Source organism: Amblyomma americanum, chromosome 11 (genome assembly GCF_052857255.1).
Source record: "Amblyomma americanum isolate KBUSLIRL-KWMA chromosome 11, ASM5285725v1, whole genome shotgun sequence".
In the NCBI taxonomy this organism is placed as follows: domain Eukaryota; kingdom Metazoa; phylum Arthropoda; class Arachnida; order Ixodida; family Ixodidae; genus Amblyomma; species Amblyomma americanum.
Window position 1 is genome coordinate 75,637,813 of NC_135507.1, and position 23,763 is coordinate 75,661,575.

Consider the following 23,763-nt stretch of genomic DNA (forward strand, 5'->3'; position numbering starts at 1 on the left):
TTCTGACAACACAGACTTTCCCATGCGTGTGTTCTGTCTGGAAAATTATGCTCGTTTTTTTCATTGGGGGGGGGGGGGGGGGGGAAAGGCACATGCGCATTTTGGCCACCGAAACTTGAGTCTGATGTTTTCGCAGTCCCTTTGCATTATAGTGCTCCTAAGTTAATAGTATACATGTCTGTTTAAAACATCTAATGCTTGAGCTCTAACCACAGTTGGTTGTAGAAGTGTAAATGGTTTTATATTCAAAGCGTCATACAAAACGTGGTGTTGCAGACACGTCTCTTTTTTCCTTTTTTTTTTTCAGTAAAAGCTGTTATAGCTTTAATTTAGTCATACAGCCCTGCATTCTACCATGCAACCTAGAGTGGTAGCCATTACACCTTAATTAATTAGTGAGCTGCGACGTCGGCTCAGTGTTTATGGCGCTCGGCTGCTGACCCAAAAAACGCAGGTTCGATCCCGTCCGCAGCGGTCGAATTTCGATGGAGGTGAAGTTTTAGAGGCCTGTGTACTGTGCGATCTCAGCATGTTAAAGAACCGCAGGTGGTTGAAATTTCCGGAGCCCTCCACTACGGCGTCCCTCATAGCTTGATTTGCTTTGGGTCGTTAAACCCCCATAAAACCATAAAAGCATAATTATTTAGTGACTTAATTTAGCTCACTTAAATTCAATTGCCGCCTGCCAACCAAGGCAGGTGGCAATGTGGGGTGGGGGAAAGCATCCTCTCCACATTACGAGAGAGGGCAAGTGCAAGCGGAAAAAGAGAGAGTTGTTGGAAGGTGACGGGCAGCTAGATCAGATTTCGCTGATTTGCTTGAGCATAGCTAGGCTTTCTCTCACTGCTGATGATGTAATTTCACAGCCAAATAGAAGGCTAAATGGCTGAACCAAAGCTATTGCAGCTCTTGGTGATTGTTTCGCTTAGCTAATAAGCTTTTTAGAAAAGGGTGTGGGGGGGGGATGAGCGACATTTTGTGGAGGTTGGAGCATTGAGATAGGTGTGAATTCTTTTCTCTTTCTCACCTGAGTGTGTTGTGTCTTTTCTTTCCGCTCCCTCTCCTCCTCCCCCTCTTCCGCTCCCTCTGTTTCTCTCTCTCTGCTTGCCCTTTCTCTCTCTCTCTCTCTATGCACGTGCTTCGCAAGGACCCCGGATGGCCCAGCGTAAGGCGGCCATGGTTTTCTTCCCTTTCGTTCTGTTCTCATCTTAGTTTGAATTCTTCATCTTTTCTCTGTTGCGTTTTTCACTTGTCTCTGCTTCAGTCTTGAATCTCTTCAATTGCTTTTTTCTTCCTTCTGCCTCCATTATCGTTTAAGCATTCGCTGTGCCTGTGCTGCTGGGAAGCTCGCCACTGCTCTCGCTACTGTGCTCTTTTGGGGAGGGAGGAGAGAGCAGCGGCTGTCTGCAGCAACATTTAAGTCTGCTTTAAGAACACATTAAGTCTGCTTTAAGAACACATTTAAGTCGGCCTCTTTCCATTGATTACTGCATTCTAGCTACCAAGACAGTAACTTCGCTGAAAAGCAGAGCTTTTATAAGCAAGAAATGGGGCAAAAAAGTGAACGTAGAGGTGTTGCCGTCTGCAGCAGATTTCTCAAGTAAACTGCTTGCGTTGACATAGGCTTTGTGTTGAGGATCTCGGAGGCCAGGTTGCGCATCTATTCGCTTCATAACGGTGATCACGGAGCCATTTGCAGTGTAAATGTCACAGGTTGGAATCGAGTGGCAGGAAAATTTTATGTGCAATTTTCTCAGCAATAATTGCATCATTTGCTGCTGTACGAACATCAGCATGCCCAGGATGAGCTAGAGAATCGATTTTTACTAAAAAAAAAATATGGAGGTGTCCGCAGTGTCCCTAATCTTCCTTTCAGATAGAAGTTCTTTGAGAAGTTCAGTACAAGCTCTGTCATATGGTAGGAATTCATTTTCTGCCATGTTAGAGTGGCAACGCAAAGAAGACACAGGTGGAGCTGTAGACAGGACGGGTTGCTGATTTTGCCGGTTTGCGGCAGGTTGTGCATTTATAAACACGAATGGACAGGGTGCATGTTATTAACCTTGGCCTTGCTGTTACCGGAACCGCATTGTAAATATGGGGATGGGAAAAAGGGCCAGCTTTTAAGAGTTTGGGACTATTAGCATCGTCTAAGTTTCGCAAAACCTTTGACCATGCCTAGTGCCAGAAGTATGACTGAGGGTGCAGTAGTGTAATTGGCGGCACAAAAGACGTTCCACAAAAACACAGTACTAGGGCGACAAATGCTCCCACATTTTGGACCTGTTGGGGACAACCAAGGAGCATGCCGAGTTATGATTGATGGCACCAGTATTTTTTAGTTTTCATACTTACTACATTTTTGTATGAGTCGGATGTATGGCCATTTTGTGTTGGTTAGAAGAAGATGCAAACATATATCGGGTGTTGTCATAGCGCACGTCCCACATGACCACCATGTATCTAACTGTGATAGTTGAAAACTTGTCTATCAGAAATAAGTTAAACAGCTTACTAGTTAACATGGCTCACCTGTTTTTTTTATGTCCGCTAGCGCTGGTACTACTGAAAGCATAGTATTTTAAATATTAATGGCGACCTTGCCTGTAACATCTGATAAGTATGCACTGCAATGTTTACAGAGCAAGAACTGAAAATAGCTTAGCTGCCGTGGTGTGCATAGGTGATTGCAGTAGGCATCTTGGGCTCTGCTTTGCTTTTTCAGCTTGTTCAGGCTTTGCATTCTGTACTTTTATTTGCTGGAGTTAGTTTTTTTTTATTTAGCATTGTCTGAAGAGAGTGCCTTAGCAGCTGAGCTTAAGCTTAACCTATAAGGGTAGTTTGCTTACTGCTAACGTACTCTGAAAGTAAATAGTGTTTCAATGACTCGGTGTTAGCAACAATGCAGTTATGCATGTGTGCACTTTGTACTGTGAGCAAGTGAACTGTAGCTTCTGACATTAGCAGTATTGTGATCAGCTGTACTCATATGAGCATTTTTGGCATGGCACCAGCAAGATACGTAAAAAGCAGGAAAGGTAGGCATTAGGATAGGGCATTAAAAGTAATCTTTTATATGCGAGAAGCCAAAGTTGATTTGTAAGCCATCCATTAAAATGAGCCAGATCAAAGCCATAAAAGTAGAAACAAAATCTTGTTGGCAATCGAGGTCAAAGTTATAATGATTCTTGGGGTATTTTAGGTTTTGGTGATGAGCTAGAGAGACATTGAGTTTAGTGCTGAGTTTCCAAAAATGTGAGATTAGTGTCCCAAGATTGCAAATATATGCCATTTTCACCCAGAAGAGAGTTCTACTCCATCTTGAGGGATTCTCCTTAACATTGGATCAACAGAGCATGAATAAGCTTGCAGGAATTCTCCTTAACATTGGATCAACAGAGCATGAATAAGCTAGAAAAATTGCATCAAAGCAGAAGATTGTAGCCGCATCTCTCATGAATTCTACACCTGATCAGTTTTTCACCTGCCGCAGGTGACTAGCAGTTAGTATCACCAGCAGCACTATTTCAACAAGAAATACCATCAAAGTAGGAAAGCAGTGTGACGAGTACCATTGACATAGAATGAGAAATGTTTCTTGCTTATCCTGCCTGAAACTGTTGTGCAGCAACTTGAGAAGTGCAAGCTCTTTCTTTCTGCTCTTTTTTCGAATAGGGAAGTTGCCATGGTTTAAGAAGGTGACTTCACAGCATGACAAATAGTCAACTGGGCTTTATGATGAAAAGTCTGGTGGCGCCATCTCTTTATGAGTATTGTAACAAATGGTAATCCAGTCAACAGGATAGGTGGTTTCATTTCCCTTTGTTTAAATCAGTTCATTGTGCGCTTAGAGGGTTATGTGTCAACAGCATGACATAACACCTGCTGCATTTCAGGGGGGGTGGGGGGGAGGGGGCATGAATAGGGAACGAAATTGGGGGCCATGCGAAAGCAGCTGTTCTATTATTTTAACTAAGGTTGTCACCAGGAAGCATATATATTTGGCTGTATATATTTGGCATGCATCAGAATATTAGAATGGCATGAAACCATTTGCCGTAGTGTCATCATGCAATGTTGTATTACCCCCCAACTCTGCATGAGCATAGCAGTGGCTGAGCGGATGTTTCAGCACAATGTTTCATTGTCATTTTGGCCATTATGTGAAGGTGAAAAAAAAAAAAATGTGTGTATGTTTGCGGCAGCTGGTGTGGCGAGGTTTCCAGCAGGCACCATAGACTGTCGAAACTCATTAATTTGTGAGCTCATTAATTTTTGTTTCTTCATTCTCCTTGCTGTTTGCATTTTTTTTTTCACTTGGCCTTTGTGGTACTTGTTGCAGACGTGGACAGTGTTCTTCAACGGATGACCATCGTCGGTGTCATTCTTTGCTTCCGGACTCTGGCTCAGGAGGCCCTCAATGACGTGAGTGCTTTGGTTGTGACCCATCTTTGGCTTCATGTTGAAACGGCCCTTTTCGTGATTTGAGGTCATGAAATAATGCTGCATGCTGTTTAAAGAACAGAAGCTTATTAATTTGGAACAAGTAAAAAAGAAGCAGTGCTTGAACTTGTCAGTCAATGAATTTAAAGTTCTTTTTTATAATCACCCACTCTTAGCGTCTTAGCTTGTGTGTTCCCCTACATTTTGGTGTCACGTGTTCGCCTAGAGAGAGGCAGCTTGAGGTGGTGGCTTTTTTTCTGAAAGAAGCTGGTTCTTGCAGGTCTTGTCTGTGAGGATACCATTCCTTCTCAGCTCGGTGGCTGACCTGAAGCACCACGTCTCCAATGGAGACTCCCTGGTGAGTGGCTGGCTGTGCATTATGCTCAGTTGGGTGTCCCTGTAAAACTTTTCAAAGAGAAACCTCTGAATCTGCACAGATAGTTGCCATATAAAGTGTTGAAGATATCAAGCTCATGGAGCTGTTGTTTCACAGGCAATTAAGGGAGTGACTACTCACTACCTCTACACAGCCATACAGCTACAAAAGAAAGCTGCCCATAAGGCCCCTAATTTTCTTCAGTGGAAAGTTTCATAGTCTGCATAGTCATAACGAACATTCTGCAGTATTCTGTGATGAACATGGCACACATAAAACAAATAAATATAACTTTGTTTGCAAAAAGACCTCTCAAACTCCAAATTCAACACAAGCATAAAATGACGGGAACATGCGACAGTTGCAATTGGCACAGATAAACGAGAGGATACTATTGCGGCTTCTGCAACTATAGCCGCTCGGCAGCTGCTCGGCATGAACCTTGTGTGCCACGCTGGTCACCTTTGTGAAGAAGCTGAAGATCCGCTCTGGGCGCTTCCCGGCGCTGTTGCCGCTTGCCAGTGTTTCTTGGTTTCGGCGTTCCTGTGCCATCTATGGCATGCCTACTGAAAGCCTTGACTTCCCACACTGCTACATGACAATATCTGAGGAAGACTGAATGGTAGCACACTTTTCACTTCGGTGGTGCAAACCACTGCTTAGAAGTGTTAATAGGCATCACCTGTATTTCCTCTTGAGCAGCTGTTGCTGTGCAAAGCCTCAAAGCGAAAACCTGGAGACTGCCATCATCATACCTTCTAACCATCCTCCTCTCTCCCTGTCCCTCACGATCTTTTTTCTCTCCCTCCACTCACACCCTCTTCACTTGAAAGGGGGGAGGGGGCACTGGACTAAGAATGACTCATGCAGCTGGATGCAGCAAAGGTTAATAAAAGAAGCGAGCAGAGTCCGAATAGAATCAAAAGAAGAATAGAAGAGTGGAATGTTTTTACATTTCTCCGGCCTCAGTTCATTTGATCGCCCTTGATTTTTTCCCATTATTCTTTTCGCATTTCATTTATCCTGCTTGCGTTTTATTTGACGGTAACAGTGCCTTCATTAAAATCAAATGTGGCTGTTGCAATTCTGGTTCAGTTAGTGTGCTTGGTATTTCCTTCACTTGAAAACTGGCACAATGCCCCAAGTGGCTGAATTATCTCTCGCTTGACAGCCCCGTGCACACTTCCGCACCTGCTGTTGTGCCTGCGCGGGGGGTGCAGCCCTACAAAAGATTGGCAGCAGCCTGCCACTTGCTTTTATTCAACAAGAAAAATCCCCTAGAATGGATCCAAAGTATTATTTGAAACTAGAAATATTTCTTATCACTATTATTAATACTCGCTTGGAAAGGCATCAGTATCTGTCACTATTGCCGTTGAAGAGTGCGAACGCATTGTCACGAGAGCCACCACATTTCATGCACCAACTTGCCCAAGTGAGTGGAGTAATAACCATGTCAAGGCATCAGCAGAACTTCGTTCTTTACAAGATTTCAGCTTTCAAGAGATGATTAAAGTAATCACACTCCCAATGTTGTGTTGTACTTACGGGCGCGCAACAACAAAACGGAAAAAGTGGGTGGAGGTGCTGGCACACACAGTTCTGCAGAAAATGTTCAAATCCACAATTTTTCGCTAAGTCCCAAGAAACTGCATAGCCTTAGCTATGCAGTTTTCTCCGAAACGCCAGTGCTTGTACGTCCGCAGGCAGTGTGCAGAGGTTGGGGCTACACAATGCCAACTGGCGGTGTGCTCTCCTTCTTTTCCTCTTCTCATTTTTTGTGCAGTACAATCAAAGTGTAACGAAATCATTGGCTCCATTTTGCCAAAAGGTCTTTGTTGACTGAGGCTGCCTTGGAGTGATGAAAGAAAAAGAAGAAAAACAAATTAAACACACAGACAACTAGATTCGAACTCACAACCGTTGGGTTGGGAACGGAGCATGCGTCCCACTGAGCCACCACGAGCAAGAAAGGAACGCCTTTACTTGGAGACGGTGCCGTTTGCCGTGGGAACGGGTGCACTTGGGGCTGGGGAGAAGAGTGGAGTGTGTGCGGGCCACACTTGTGGGCCGCACGTTCAAGTAGAAGTAAGGAGCAAAGAAATCGAGCTATGAAAAAAGGTGTGTGTAGCAGCCTATGCAGTGGCAATGTGTCATGCTCAGGTATTACCATCAGGTCAACCCATTGATCATTTTTGTTTTACTCACTGCAGTCATTATCATCATCACAATTGTCAGCCTTGTTGAATGCACAGCCGAACAAAGGCTTCTCATAATGAGAGGCAGTCACTACTGTCATGCACTGGCCACGGCCACACTGTCCCAATCGGATTTCCCTAGCTCGTCGTTCCAGCTGACTTTTTACAGAATTGTTGCATTCTGTAGACATGTATCTGGTTTATAAGAGAGGCATCGGTCATGGTTTTGGAGCATGCATTCTTTTCTATTGCGTGTTCACACAGGTCTTGCTTCCAACCCACAATTAAGTTGAATTTCATATCTCAGCTTTAAGGTAGCTCTGCTGCTTTCTTGGTTTTGCAGGTTGTGAGCGAGATGGCGTCTGCTGCAGGCCTTCCATGCAAGGTTGACCCTGCACTGGTCACAGCCCTAAGGTCGCAGAAGAATGGTCAGTTCTCCTTTATGCTTACCCTGGGCAGTTGACCCGAAGATGAACTGGGCACCATCTAGTGTACCACCGTTCACTGAATGCTCAGTCGCGAAGCTCAAACCTCCTACCTGTCATTGCGTGCGAAGGATGGTTGGAACCAAAAGGGCATCTTGTGTTCGACTGGAGATCGCTGCAGATTGGACAGGAGCTGTGCTTGGAAGTTTACCAAACAGTCAACAGTGATCGACAGATCTTGGCAGCCGGGCTGAGCATTTTTACTTCCCACCAGCACTGCTATATTTTCACGATGGTTGTGTTACCAAAGGTGTTCATTGCAGGGTTTGACCTTTCAGGGAAATCTTGCCCTCCTCTCCACCATGATGTTTTCTTGGCATGTGTAGCGAACCTCAGCAGTTGTTTCGAATTTATATCCATGTCATCACACTCCCATTTGAAATGTAAAAGCTTCTTAACACATTCACTGGGTCGTGACTCACTGGTGTCTCACGCGCATGTGCAGCCTGTATGGCCACACATACAAAATCGCACCATGAAGCCATGAAGCTCAGTAAGTGTCAAAGCATCCATGAAAAGCACACATGCAAGGTCAGTCCTGACATCTGTTGGGAGCACAAAGAATTTTGGTTAAGTGGGTAGCTGACTGGTAGGTCACATAGCACCCAATAAATTTTTAGATTTTCCGCACCAGTGGGCCAGGGCGCACAAGGGCTTGGGCTCCGAAATTTTCTCCCTCGATGAATGTCTGAATGTGTGTTCATTCAGTGGATTACGCTTTGGAATTTGTGCCACTGGTCAGTTTCTTTTAGTTTTCTGGACGCTTCCTGCCTTTGATAAAAGTTTAGTGTTCTTGTTTACTACTGTCTGTGGGGTTCTTTTAAGTTGTTTACAGGTCACCTTATTAGCAACTGTGAACAGTAATTTGAAACGTTAACGCTTGCTGTGATCACTGCATGGCCATTTATTGTATACAGTGTGTGCCGTAACGAAGTTAAAGTAGTTATTAGAAGCATGTATACATAACAGTTGGCTTCATGACAGATGTGCACATTGTTTTAAAGTTTAACAATGTTCTGCTTCAGTGCTCTGTCTGTTTTAATAACAGTATTAAGTGCATGTTTAATGGTATTAGTAATAAGTAACTTCACAGTTGGAGGGAAAAAGCATTGCTTCTTTTCTTGTCCCTCTTACGTGGAGCACACAAGCTGTAATGCTCACCATTTGAGTTTACAACTTGATCTATTCCTCAGATGAATGTTTTCAGTATGTTTTACAACTCTGTCCTCAGGGCATTCAAGAAACTACTTGCTGAAGACATCCTCACTGAGACTGTTTCCTTTCTGTCATGCTGCACTCGGAGCATAGCCCCACTGTCCTTTTGAATACGAGAATGGCCAGTCAGTCATTGTGTCAACAGCCTGAGAATGTGTGTCCAGTGTCCAGACTGCAAATCTCTTATTTGCCACGAAGCAGAGGCATGTGCCCTGGCTGCTCTGTCTGAGCACACGTGCCACTTTCGTGCAGATTTGGGAGAGGATGAGTACCAAGTAGCCTGTCTGCTGATGGTCTTTGTGGCCGTCTCACTGCCAAAGCTTGCCCGGGCCGAGGGCTCAGTCTACAGGGCTTCTCTGGAAGGTGATCATCATTATTCCTTTCGCTGGTTTTTGTTTTTCTAGGCAAGGTTCAAGGGTCTGTTGGTAAATTTAGGTTAGGGGACAGTGAGGACAGCTGTGTCGAGTTTTTCATCTTTGTAAAAATTGATTGTTTAGCAGCTCTGTCTGTGCTGATGTTTGTAAGCAAAGGACACATTTATTGCTGCAAAAATTGCCTTTAATATTTGCTTTTATTAATGCGCTAGCATTACAAGCCTCGTGATGGAAAAAAACATGGCGTGGTTAGTCACAAAATTCGCTGATTGGTCGAGACAGTGGTGACATCATAGGGTCACGTGACATGGCCAAGCACTGATTGGCCACCGGGGTGTGTGAGACTATGTGTCATGGTCGAGTTAGCAGGTGCGCTGGTTGCATGACATTGCCGAGTGCGGTGGTGGGCTCGGTGGCAGTTGGCAGCTGCACTTGACTGTGCACAGACGTGTCCAGACAACTCCACATGTCAGGCTGGAATGCAGCCAGGATCAACACCGCATGTGTCTACCGTAGTGGAAAATCTCCACAAGTGGAGATGGAGACCACGAAATTATGTCACTGAAGATGAGAGTATAGATTCAAAAGAAAACATTCGAAAGAGGTCTGTCTGGGTGGGAAAAGAATTTAATTTGAGTGAAAAAAGAACACCAACCAAAAATCAGGAAACAGGACGTTTCCTTCCTACTCGGTTCCTTTCCTTCATCAGGTATGACTACGAGCTAGTTGCAGCTAGGCTACAACTCGTCTGCAACTCGCCTGCAGTCACACCTGATCAAGGAACCTAGTACGTTCCCAAATGCTGTTTTCTTATCTTTGATTGGCATTCTTTTCTCACTTAAATTAAGATGGAGTATAGGCAACTGTGCAGGCTCAGTGCTTGCATTGAGCAGCATTGATGGAGGCACAGAAGCAAGCCGAGCAGACTTCAGACACTAATGCTATCGGATTCTCAGCATGTAATCAAATTAAGTGTCCGCTAAATTCCTAAACTCATGAGGTCAATAAAGGAAAGGACTGCATGATTACTGTGTATTTAGAAGTGACTTTCTCTTGTCTCTTGTTCTTTGTGTGCATGTCACAGATTGTGTTCAGTCTTATTTGTGAACTTTTGTTATCTCATGTCATTGCGACTCTTGGCTGCGCAGCACACACCAACAACATGCACTGCCTGGCCCATGCGGTCAATGCCCTCGCGGGTTCACTGTTCACCATCTGCGGCCATGACGACATCGAGGATCGGCTCAAGGAGTTCTTGGCGCTGGCATCGTCCAGCCTCCTGCGGCTCGGCCAGGAAGCCGACCGCGAAGCCGGTCGCGAAGCCGTCTTCCTCTTGCTCCACCTGCTTGTGGACGAATCACCATTCCTCACCATGGACCTGCTTGAATCATGTTTCCCTTATGCCCTCCTTCGTAATGCTGCACATGCCGTCTACAAGGCTGAAGCTTGAGAGGCGTGCACTAATAAAGTCCGAACAAAACTCCCTTTTAGCTTCGCCTGCATTCACATCATTTCACATTATGGGCCAGAACACCAATACGATAAAAAACAGTGCTACCATCTTCTTCTTGATTTGTCCTAGGATTATGCAGTTGTATATATATGCATGAAGGAATGACAACTTCCGCAGCCATCAAGCATACTCTCATTGCCTTCAGCTATGCGTTGCTCTCGGAAACGTTGATTCCTCATAAAAAACATTGTGAAGCATGAAAGAAACTGCAGTATAATCGCTGGTTCTTGATAATTGTTCCGGGTCTTGAGGCGGGCTGGCTTGAACATTGCAGTGAATTGAAACGATAAATCAGCGAATATGTTGCTGTTTTTCTCATGCTTCATGTGACCTATATGGACCTTTCACGTCATAGTCATTGCTTGTCTGTTGAAACTGAAACAGGTGAGAGAAGAAATTCAATTCTAAATTATTTAGGGGTCGAATGCAAATACCAGATGGTAATCTGTGTGTAGTTATGTCTTAAGGATCATCACAAAGGAAAAAAACATGCAGCAGAAATTTCGTGTCTGTACTTCTTTGAGGCATCTTATAGGCGATGGAAATTTTGGGGGGCTTTTCTCTGTGGTGGAAATCATTCCGGAGCCCTCCACTACAGCACTTCTTTCTCTCTTCTTTCACTCGTTCTTTCCCTCAGGGCTCTGTTGAAGTGTCCACTGAGAAATGAGACAGTTACTGTGCCTTTCCTCAAAACCAATTTCCCTCTGAGTAAAGGATGTGCATGGTGACCTAGTTGTCCTGACAAAGACAAGTCTTTTGGTGGAAAAATGCGTAAGCTCACGAAGACCTCCCCCAAACCCTTCCATGTTTGCGCCAAGCTCATCAGGAATGGATGAAGCAGATGCAAAGGAATGACTAGACAGACGAAGCAGGTACTCAGCTCATTTTGTTGCTGCTGTTGTTGCGGCTGAAGGAATAATGAAAAGGAAAGTACACGGGCTTGTCCACTGACTTTAGCTGAGCCACAATCACTGCCACGCACAGAGGAGAGTCGAAAAAAGGTAAGAGGAAAGATTGAAGGAAAAGATGTGTGTCACAGCAACCCTGTCTGGCAAAGCGAAGATGGCTACAGCAACAGATACTTCCTCGTAGCTAGGAGCCCTCGCCACAATCTGCAAACGCCCCACAGGCCAGGAAGCCACCCCCATTTCAGCTCTGTGAAAGGTAGATGTTACGTTACATCACAAAGCAAAAATCGCAACCAAAAAATAAGACAACCCTTCTTTCTCTAATCAGCAGGATATTTCCCAAGCTATTCAAACTCGCAAAAGGGTTCGCATTTGGTATTTTGTTTGCAGTTTTTTGCTCTATTATGTAATCTGATATATCCATGTCCTGCCTGTTTCAGTACAAAAAATGTTGGAGGACTCCTACGCTGCACTTATGATTATGAGTTGACGCAATAGTGTACGTCATTTGGTGCATCATATGATGCTGTTGAGACCCTTTGGTGGTGGTAAAACTTTACTGGATGCACGGGCGTGTTTTAGAGGAGAGTGGAGGGCTTCACCGCTCCCTTGCCTGAGTGGTAGTCCTCGTTCTAGGACACCGTTGGCGGTAGCCGCTGCCCACGCTCTTTGGACCAGAGCCCTCTGGGACTCCAGGTCCAAGCAGCTGGACAAGGTCACCTCCCAGCCCTCTCGCTGTCTGATTTACTCTATTTGCGGATTTTTCTGGCAGGCCTATACCATATGATACGCGTCTGCCCACATCTTACAAAATTTACAGTACTCCAAAAAAGTTTGGTCTATGTGTTTTAGAATCGCAGGGCTTAGAAACGACCCCATTTGCAGCCTTCTGAGGTGTCGTTCCTCAGTTCTATCCAGGCCCTTGGCGGGCTCTGGGAACGTCTGCCTACTGAAGCGCAGATATGCTGTAATGTCCGCACATGTGGTAAGCGGATTCGGTACAGGAGTGCCGACAGATCGAGTCTGGGAATTCAGGGGAACTCCGGGGAAGAGATGCTCGGGCGGCTGTGTGAGCAGCCTCATTCCCTTCTGTTGCCTGGTGTCCGGGCACCCATACCAATTGTTTTGTTCTCTGCATTGAGCTATGCTGCACATTTGCTAAAATTTTGCTGGCAAGCGGCGCTATTCTTCCCCTTATATAATTTTGACAGGCGTACTCAGAACCAGAAATTAAGCACGTGGCATCGGAATGAGTGGCTGCCAGCGCTATCGCCATTTCCTCGGCTAACGCAACTTTACTAGTTTTCACTGAGAGCATCCACCTGCTTTCCCTCGTGTATGACCGTGACGGTGCAGATGCCCTCTTGCGTAGGGCCCGCCGAGTCTACATAATACGTGCCATTTTTGCTGCCGTAATACTTCTCTATAGCTCTAGCCCTGGCTGCTCTCCTACCTTGATTGTGCTAAGGGATGCATGTTTTTTGGTATTGATTTAACTAGTAGTTTATCTCTGCAGTCGTTGGGGATGTCCCCTCTGTCTTCTGTTGTTGGTGGCAGCGCTATGCGCAGATCCTCGAGGGCTCGTCTACCAACTTTGGTCTTTGATAACCGCATTATTTGGTTTGTTTGGTGAGCTTCGAGTAGTTCTTTCAGCGTGTTATGCATTCCTAGATGGAGAAGGCGATCAGTGGGCGTCTTGAAGGGGAGTCCAAGCGCCTTCTTGATGGCCGGTCTGACTATTACGTCTAATTTCTTCTTGTCGCTCTGCCGCAGTTTGAGGTAGGGCACTGCATATGTTATTCGGCTAATGACGAAAGCCTGCACCAGGCGTAAAGTCTCCTTTTCCATGAGTCCACCGTGCTTGCCAGATACTCTGCCAGTCATCATACTGATTTGAGACCCTTTAGATTTTTTTTTTGCACAAGATTGTTTTATTAGGACAATGATATACACCGATACTTAGCATCAGTAAACATTGGCTTTCCATTATCAGCAGTTTGACACCTTTGAACGCGCATTTTTCTAATTTTTCATTCATCAATTAATTACAATGATTTCATTAACTCGTCATCGCCTATAACACACCAATCAATCGCCAATCACTAGAACCACAAATTACCATCATACGATTTCTTTTTACGCAACCCTCAATTACTTCCAACACGCGGTGCTGCCTACTATACGCCGACGGCTTTTCGACGGAACGAGCTATCGCGTAAAAGGGCTTTTTCCAGAGTAATAAAATCACTTGGGAGTAAGCGCTTTAAATTTGTCTAATATTAGTTCCCTCGCGTCTGTTCGCGACCAGCCTGGCGCGGTTTCCTGCTCACAGACTGCTCTCTTTTGCAGGCGACGCCTCCTGTGATCACGTACATGATCCCAGCAATGAATGAATTAATGAATGAAGCTTTATTTATGAGCAAAAAAAAGTGAGAGGAGTCCTTAGTCCAGGGCCTGATATGCTTGGGTATCGGGACCGAGGTCTTCACCGCATGACGATGAACTCTGCAGACTACGGAGGGAAGCCTTCAGGAGGGTTGGTAAACTTGAAGGTTTGTTTACATATTGTTACAAGTGGACGAATCATGAACGAAGAAGTGGCGGTGCGCTGAACGACGACGACGTTGACAGTTGGTAGCTGGGCGCTCGGTTCTGAGCTGAGTGCTGGCCATCTCAGAGCAGCCGCCAATATAGACTTACCGCCGTAACATCCCCGTAACATCTTTTGGTGGAGGTCGCGGGTTCGAGCCGACATGCCGACGACCCGACGAGACAACGGGCCGAACCGGCGAGATGACTACCGACCCGGCCCCTCCGTCTGCGCCTGTCACGCCAACTGTCGTCGTAGCCCACCCTCGCGACCCGGGCACATTCTGCGGTACAGATGGCGTGGACGTCGAGGACTGGCTCTCGCTTTATGAGCGTGTTAGCCAGCACAACAGGTGGGACGCCACGCTGATGCTGGCCAATGTAATATTTTATCTCGCCGGCACCGCACGCGTCTGGTTCGAAACCCACGAAGAAGAGATTGCCACGTGGGATGCCTGCAAGCAAAAGCTCCGCGGCCTGTTTGGGAAACCAGTTGGCCGTCAGCTTGCTGCCAAAAAAGAACTTGCAGCTCGCGCCCAAACGGCCACTGAATCATATATTACATACATTCAAGACGTCTTGGCACTGTGCCGAAAGGTCGATCCCAACATGACCGAAGACGATAAGGTAGGCCACATTCTTAAAGGCATTGCCGACGATGCCTTCCACCTTCTTCTATGCCGGGACTGCTCTACGGTTGACTCCGTTCTGCAGGTGTGTCGACGCTTCGAGCAGGCCAAGCACCGGCGCATTGCACACCGCTTCGACCGCCTGCCTAACACAGCTGCCAGTTCCACGTGCGAGGATCTGCCGACACTAAGGCAGCCTTCCAACCCCGACAACGTGACTCGCATCGTGCGCCGTGAATTGGAGGCGCTGGCTCCTGTTACGCCCAACGCGCCCTTGTCGGTCAACACCCTGGCCACAATATCCCTTATTCAAGCTGTCGTCCGCCAGAAGGTCGCCAACTTGGGCATGCCCTCCAGCCATCGTCCCGTCGAACCTCGGAGTGCGAGCCCCATCTCTCCCGTGGTCGCTACTGCTACGGCCCGCAACACCTTCGTCCCAGGTTACACAAGGTATCGCAATCCGGATGAGTGGCGTACCCCTGACGACCGGCACGTGCTCGCGCGTAGGCCACATCTCCCGCCACTGCCGCAGCCGTTGGTCCGCACCTCCCCGACCTTTGCCCTACGTCGACCGCCGTTATGACTATGGACCCCGTCGCTTCACGCCTCGGTATAACCCACCCAGCGCCGAGTCCACACCGCCTCCTCGTAGAACCAGCCGCTCTCCCTCCCCAACAGCCCACCGTTCCCGCTCACCTCTTCCGCACCGCAGTTACTCACCGTCCTCTGCAGGCCGCTTCGCGGGAAACTAGCCAGTGCAGCTCCCGGAGGTGATGCTGCATTGGTGCCCCGACCTGAAAATCCTCTACTGACCCAGCCTTCGCCCTGTAATCTGCTCGACGTTTTTGTGGACGCTGTTCCTGTTTCTGCCCTCATTGACACTGGTGCCCAAGTCTCGGTTCTTAGCTCATCCTTTTGCCGTCGCCTCAAAAAAGTTCAGACCCCTGCCGCTTCGCCCACCGTTCGCGTTGCCGATGGCAGCACTGCTGCCGTCACTGGCCTGTGCACTGCCCGCGTCACTCTTGCCGATCGTCACATCCCAGTTTTGTTCACCGTCCTCGAACACTGCCCTCACAATGTGATCCTTGGTCTAGACTTTCTAACCGCTCACTCTGCCCTTATCGACTGCTCCAGCGGCCTTTTACGATTGGACCTGCCTCTCAGCTCAGCCGACACACCCTCAAGCTCCACGCCCCGCCTTCGCTCCACCGAGTACGCTCGCCTGCCCCCCGACTCTGCCGTTTATCTGCCTATGTCCCCATTTCCTGCGGTTCGTGATGGGGATTATCTTGCCTGTCCACTCGCCGATGTCGTTCTCTCCCGCAATGTTGTTCTTCCGCACCTCATCGTGACCGTCACCAAGAATAGCACCTCCCTTCCTGTCCTCAACTTCAGCTTGTCACCACAAGTTCTTCCTGCAGGCATATCACTTGCTACTTTGTCTTCTCTCACCGACTGTACCGTCACTGCTCTCTCACCTGGACCGCCTTCTACTGTCCCTCAAGCGGCCGACATCCCGGCCAACGTTCCGCAATCCATTTCTGCGATGATTCCTTCTGACCTGAGCCCCGAGCATGCCCAGGATCTTCACAACCTTTTGGTGTCCTACTCCGACATTTTTTACTTCGCTTCTGCTCCTCTGGGTCAAACGTCGGTAGTGACTCACCGCATTGACACCGGCGATGCCAGACCTATACACCGGAGGCCTTATCGTGTGTCGCTACCAGAGCGCCAGATCATCCAGCGGGAGGTGGACAAGATGTTGGCCAACGATATCATCGAGCCTTCAAACAGCCCTTGGGCATCTCCTGTCGTGCTCGTGAAAAAGAAAGACCAAACTTGGTGGTTTTGCGTCGACTATCGTCATCTCAACAAGGTCACGAAGAAAGACGTCTATCCCCTTCCGCGCATAGATGATGCACTGGACTGTTTACATGGCGCCCGCTACTTTTCTTCCATCGACCTTCGTAGCGGGTATTGGCAAATCTCTGTTGACGCAAGAGACCGCGAGAAACAGCTTTCGTCACCCCTGATGGCCTTTACCATTTTAAGGTCATGCCCTTCGGCCTTTGTAACGCCCCTGCCACATTTGAACGGATGATGGACTCGTTACTCCGGGGCTTCAAGTGGACGACCTGCCTTTGTTACTTAGATGATGTAATTGTTTTCTCGCCCTCTTTTGAAACCCACCTGCTTCGCCTTTCGTCCATCTTGGCACTTTTCCGCCGCGCAGGTCTTCAACTCAACTAAAAAAAATGTACTTTCGGCCGCCGCGAACTCAAAGTCCTCGGCCATTTGGTGAATGCGAGTGGCATACAACCTGACCCTGATAAAGTTCGTGCCGTCAGTGCTTTTTCCTGTCCCCGCTCGCCCAGTGATGTCCGCAGCTTCATCGGTCTCTGTTCCTACTTTCGCCGGTTCATCCCGAACTTCGCAGCCGTCGCTCGCCCTCTCACCAATCTGTTGCAGAAAGGCGTTCCTTTTTCCTGGGGCCCAGAGCAGGCTACTGCATTCTCCAGCCTTATCGCCGTCCTCACCAACCCTCCTGTATTGGCCCATTTCAACCCGTCTGCCCCGACTGAACTTCGCACCGATGCCAGTGGTCACGGAATTGACGCCATCCTTGCTCAGCGACAACGCGGCCAGCACTGCGTGATTGCGTACGCCAGCCGTCTTCTTTCTTCCGCCGAGAAGAATTACTCCATCACAGAACGCGAGTGCCTGGCTCTTGTTTGGGCCATTGGAAAATTCCGCACATACTTGTTCGGCCGCCCATTCACTGTTATAACCGACCACCACGCCCTGTGTTGGCTCTCATCTCTCAAGGACCCTACTGGCCGTCTTGGCCGGTGGGCATTGCGATTGCAAGAATACACCTTTTCCGTGGTTCACAAGTCCGGTCGCCTCCATCAAGATGCAGACTGCCTGTCCCGCTATCCCGTCGATCCTCCTTCTACAGACTGTGAGTCGGATGCCTGTGTCCTCTCCATCTCCGACCTCTCCCACATTGCCGACGAACAGCGCTTGGATCCCACCCTCACCTCTCTCATCGACCGCCTCAGCACCGACCGCAGCGACACTTCTCTGGCCCGGTTTTTGCTGGACGGGAACACGCTGTACCGCCGCAACATGCGACCTGATGGCGCTGAGCACTTGCTCGTTGTTCCCCGCCACCTACGGTCCACTATCCTCGAACAACTGCATGACGCACCTACGGCTGGTCATCTTGGTGTCTCCCGTACGTACGACCGCGTGCGCCGGCGTTTCTTCTGGCCTGGTCTGTACCGCTCCGTCCAACGCTACGTCGCCGCTTGCGACGTCTGTCAGCGCCGAAAGAAGCCCGCTGTCCTGCCGTCTGGACACCTGCAGCCGATCCCCATCCCGACCGACCCGTTTTCTCGTGTTGGGCTAGATTTACTTGGGCCCTTCCCGGAGTACTCCACGGGGAACAAGTGGATTGCCGTCGCCACCGATTATGCCACGCGGTACGTGATCACTCGCGCCATTCCAACCAGCTGCGCCACTGACGTCGCTGACTTCCTTCTGCACGACGTCATATTACACCATGGCGCTCCCCGTCAACTCCTTACCGACCGTGGCCGCTGCTTCCTTTCCCGAGTTGTTGACGAAATCCTTCGTTCGTGCTCCGTTCGTCACAAGTTCACCACTGCTTATCATCCTCAGACGAACGGCCTTACGGAGCATCTCAACCGCACGCTGACAGACATGCTCGCCATGTGCGTATCCGACGACCACCGGGACTGGGACATAAGCTTGCCCTTTGTCACCTTCGCCTACAACTCTTCGCGCCATGATACCGCTGGTTACTCGCCATTCTATCTTCTCTTTGGACGAGACCCCTTACTGCCCTTCGACACTCTGCTGCCCACAGCTGGCCCTGTCACTACATATGCGCGTGACGCTATCGCCCGAGCAGACGCCGCCCGCCAGGTTGCTCGGCACAAGCTCTCCGCCTCCCAAGAGGCTCAAAAACACCGCTACGATGGCCTGCACCGTGATGTGCGATACCCTGCCGGATCTCTCGTCTTGCTGTGGCTCCCATCCCGTCGTGTGGGGTTATGTGAAAAACTTCTGCCGCGCTACACAGGTCCTTATCGTGTATTACGGGCAGTGACCGACGTAACGTATGAAATCACGCCGCTGCACCCAAAGTCGACGTCCGCTCCACTGAAGTCCGAAGTCGTTCATGTAGCTCGCCTCAAGCCCTATCACCCACCATCGACATCGCACGCCTAACACGCACCGGGACGTTGCCTTCAGCCGATGGGGATAGTATTACAAGTGGACGAATCATGAACGAAGAAGTGGCGGTGCGCTGAACGACGACGACGTTGACAGTTGGTAGCTGGGCGCTCGGTTCTGAGCTGAGTGCTGGCCATCTCAGAGCAGCCGCCAATATAGACTTACCGCCGTAACATCCCCGTAACAATATTTACAACAGAAGCAGGGAGACCAAAGTGCCGTGAAACCAGCCTAATCGCGGCTTAAATACAGTGGATATTCCCTAGGCACCTAGCTAAGGAAACCGGTGGCTGATCAAGCGTCCAGTGGGCAGACACACTCTTCATAGTCTCTTCCCCAACCCCGTGACCACTCCGCCCACACAAACACGTGCACAGGCGATAAGGAATCCTGGCGCCTTGAGGTCCTGGAATGCTGTTTCCGACAGGTTGACCAGGTGCATAAGGTCGTTGGCTTTGCAGGCGGTGATCCCCTCCATGGGAAAGATGCGTCCTGACGGCCCCGTGAATTCCAGAGGGTAAGATGAATCAGCCGTGTCCACCCCAGCTTTGTCTGGCCGCGCAGGTGCAAGCTAGCGAGGAGGGTCCGGCGCCTTTGTTCGGGTCTTTCTGCCGGTCCACGTGAGGGTGCAGTTCGGGAGAAATGCCGCATTCCATACTCCGGACGAAGGGATGAGAGGCCTTTCGTCACAGCTCACCGTCGCCAGGAGCAGTTCCTAATCCTCTTCTCAGGACGACAGCACCTTTGGTCAAACATAGTTCGATGGCGCCTGCCGGGCTCGTCTTGTTCCCACTGTCGGGGCCTCCGATCACAACAGGCCCCATTGGAGATGGCCGCTTCTTTCGCCCTTTGCATCCTGCAATGCTTTCTGGTCCTCTAGGCCTGAGCTAGCATTGAGCTAGCTAGTGCTCCCGCAGGAGGCACTAGTCAGTATCCTCTCCCACTGCTCTATTCTGGGGTTTCTGATGATCGGTAGCTCCCGGCTTTTTTGGCATGCTCACACCATGCTCACACCACATAAAATTTATTCGAGTAATCTTCACAAAATGAAGTGTGGGTATGTATATGGCAGATGTTACCAATGCCACGGAAGAAGGAAAACTGTTCCATTTTTGAATCTCCAACATTTCGTGATTGGCTGAAACCCCTCATCTAAATTTCCGAGCCCTAGAGTCGCTTCAGCCAATGACGACGAAGGGCGTAAAATACAAACGTGGAAAGAAATTAGTTTCAAAATTGTGACATTATTCACATTACAAGCCCAATATTTCGCTTAATTGTTAAGTCGTTATACTGTGCCGGCCTCACGGAGTCGTGTACGTACGACGTTAGCGATGCGGCGGCGGCAAGGAAGGAGGCTGAGGCTGGCAGAAGTCGTTCGTCCATCGACCGGCCGATGGCACGTTGCACTTCGGAGCTGCCCCCAACGGATGCGCACGCATGTGGCACCATGGCGGGACTGTGCAGGCGGCTACCGTTTTTGTGTTAAACGGCGTTGGAGTGATATGCCCTAATAGAAACAGCCCAAGTTCCCTGACTTATGAGAAGCCGCTTACAGTGGGCGTCCCCAACAGCGTGGCTTGCAGGGTGACATGCAACACAGTGGTTCTGACCATTTAGGTCTCATAATAGGTGGTGGTGGCGGTGAAAAACATTTATTTATAGTAGAAAAAAGGGGGGGGGGTGGACACACTTAAGCTTTGCCTAAGGATATGACGCGATAGCGTAATGAGTTATTGCCCTTATATGCTAAGTTGGTCATTTTCAACTTAACATCCATAGATCGCTGGGAGCCCTCATGCCACTCCTGGCTCAGTGGTGCAGCGGTTAAGCGATAAGCCACTTATTATATATGGAATACTGGGCGCTACGAAGCAACGACAGAAACGACGAGACAAAGAAACATGTACGTACAAGGCGCGAACTGATAACTGTTTGATACACACGAAGTTGCTTTTGATACGATTTTCATTAGCACATGGAATATTCGATTATTTCTGCTTTGATTCATGTGACGCCCCACCAATATATATCCGTTCTTGATTACGTTTATATCTGTTCCTGGTAAGGCAACAGAACGGTCACTTACTCACTTTTCCGGATCTGCTTCGAAGATTGCTTGTGCTTTCCTAATATCTCTTTCTATCCTCTCATTTCCATGCCCTATTATGGTGGTCTCATCAACGTATGACACTTGTGTCGAGCACAACGCGTGGCCAGGTTCCCCGGGTTCGTAGTCAGGCAACAGTTCCTGGAATGTTCGCTTATTGATGATGGATTTTTATGGCGCAAGTGCATCTGTGGCCAAAGAGCGCAATGGCACAAGGTATTTTCTTCTACTCAACGTGGGGTCAAAGACCCTTTTCGCAAGCATTTCACACTAAATAAGCCGAGCACACCGACCAGGGGAAGCTTGTACATTGTATCACCAGTGGGTACCCAGCACACTGGGGATCGAACCCTGTACCTCCCACATGCGAGCGGATGCTCAAACAACTAGGTCACCGCTGCGGTTTCTACTCTTTTATTGATGCATCTCCGTGAAAAAATGGAATTTTATTAATTATGCATTTGTCGCATGCATTCTACATACCATGTATCTGCCGGTTGTTTCGCATTTGGGCTTTTTTTTCCCGGTATTCATTTGTGCGAACAGGATTATCAGCTTTCGAGGCGCTGTGCAAACGATTCGAACTTTATATATGTCTCCAATCTTTTTCAGTTCATGAGTTATCTTGTTAATGTACGGTAGCGGGACGGGACGCTTTTTTCTGGTTTATTTTTGTTGATTTTACCTCGAGTGATTACTTTAATGCTTTTTCCGCTACAGAAGCAAGCTTTTCTGTACTCTGTCTACTTGCACAAAGAGGCTGTCCTTAATCTTGTGGCCGCGTGATTTTTTTATTATTTTGCATAATGCTAGAATATGCCACGCTCCGTTTTGCGAGTTTTGAGTGGCCCGAGTCATAGCTCACATACCTTTCTCGCTTTTTGTAGTGTAAGACCAGCCATCAGGTGTGGCTATCAGCTTGTTCAATTTGAATGTCTAAAAACCTAATCTTGAGCCGCTGTGGAACTTCGAAGGTAAAATCGAGTTCGACTGGAGGGCCTTGACGTCGCTGTTCCGCGGGCTTTCGTCCGCGGTTGGTGCGCGTATACAGCCTCCGATATCACGTCCTGTGCAAAAAGAACTTCGCACATAACAAGGAAACCTTTCTTCAGGTTGTGCCATCCGAACCCCGTCCACAACAGTGCAGCGAATTTGGAAGGACGATAACATTGCTCTGATTTACAAGTCTGGTAAGAAGGAAATTATAACTACATACCGAATTCGCTGATATCTACCTTCTAGAATCTGCTATTACACTCGGATACAACTTAAGTCTGCAGTGAAGCTCCGCCCACTTTCAGGACCGGCGCGCAGGAATTCTGCGCGCCGGTCCTGACAGAAAAGTAGTCCGTTGTTTAAACTTCTCTTGTTACCTAAACAAGAAGCTAATCTCGAGAAAAAAAGTTATCAGCTCTAGATTTTTATACGTGGCTTGTTTAATAAAGTCATTAAAAAGTTGATTTTGTTTATTATTACGATGGGCCAGCGGAGTAATACAAGCAACGCCGCGGACCGTGGCCCAGTGTTAGCAACTGCTGTTTTTTTTTTAAGTTGTATCCTACTACAGTTCGAAAGCATTGTACTAAATCCGAGCAAGAATCTTGTCTGGTCTTGTCTTGTGCGCTCAGCTTAGCTCGGGTTAGTTCGGAGGAGCGCCACACCAGCTGTAGCCAATGGAAGGAGGACGTCGCTCCATCTGCACACTAAACAAATTCTCATCCTTAAGGGTGCAGATCAGCTGTCCCCAGGCGAACACCCTTTTGGGTGCTAAAAAGGGTGCAGAGACCAGCACCCTTCAGGAAGGGTGCAAAACATGAAAGTTTAGAGGGCGCGCATCAGACCAAGGCTTTTGCTTCATGGGTGCATCAATGTGGAGCACCCTTCCGACATGCATTCGTAGAGGTGTTATAGAAAAATAGTACCCTTTTATGAGGGTGCAACCATCACATCCTCTAAAGTATCATTAAGTGCACCCTTCCTTAAAGGTGCTGATCTCTGCACCATTTTTAGCACCGAACAACTGGAAAAGGGTGTTTGTCTCGGGACAGCTGATTTACACCCAAGGGTGAGAAATCGTTTAGTGTGCAGGTGATGTAACCTTGTGGCGTCATCACAACCTGCCCACCGGATTGTGACCAACCTGGCCACTGTGGCAGATGGCGGTTAAATTAAGATTGGTCGCGAGAGGTTTCTCGGGAAGCGCAAGATCGGTCGCACCATCCCTACGGGTTCGTGCGATAGAAACAGCCACCTGCCAGTGCAGTGGCGCAACGCTTAACCACTGCGCCAATGGGCTGCTAGTGGTATGAGGACTCGTAGCGATCTGTAGAGAATGGCCAATTCTGCATATACGGGTATTAACCCAGTAAAGGTTATCATTCCCTTTAAGGCGGAGCATAAGTGTTCCTCTCTTTGATGAATGAACTCATGCTTTCGCACGAGTACTCGGTTTACCTCTAACACTTTTCGCAATCGCATCGTAGAACACGTTACTGTCAAATAGATATTTTGAAAGCATGAGCATTGTTTCTGTACCGATTTTTCCGCAGTTACACAGTGGAAATCCGAGACCCACATCGACAGTTATCGACGCGCCTGCGCACAAGCTACGCCCGGATAAGCTGCGACGTCAACGCAAAATTTCCATGCATAAAACGTGA

At 48.3% G+C, this 23,763-nt stretch overlaps 1 protein-coding gene across 2 annotated transcripts in view; it reads left to right on the top strand.

The window, feature by feature from the left end:
- Positions 1-10,581, top strand: part of Hem (Nck associated protein 1 Hem) — a 54,473-nt gene extending 43,892 nt beyond the window's left edge. The window contains exons 19-24 of one of the 2 annotated variants that reach the window (XM_077643709.1): positions 1,148-1,165; positions 4,343-4,425; positions 4,724-4,801; positions 7,361-7,445; positions 8,970-9,080; positions 10,240-10,581. In XM_077643709.1, coding sequence (XP_077499835.1) covers positions 1,148-1,165; positions 4,343-4,425; positions 4,724-4,801; positions 7,361-7,445; positions 8,970-9,080; positions 10,240-10,541 — 677 coding nt within the window. In that variant the 3' untranslated portion in view covers positions 10,542-10,581. The remainder of the gene's footprint in view (positions 1-1,147; positions 1,166-4,342; positions 4,426-4,723; positions 4,802-7,360; positions 7,446-8,969; positions 9,081-10,239) is intronic. The other variant, XM_077643710.1, reaches the window with a different exon arrangement.
- Positions 10,582-23,763: the final 13,182 nt, after the last annotated feature.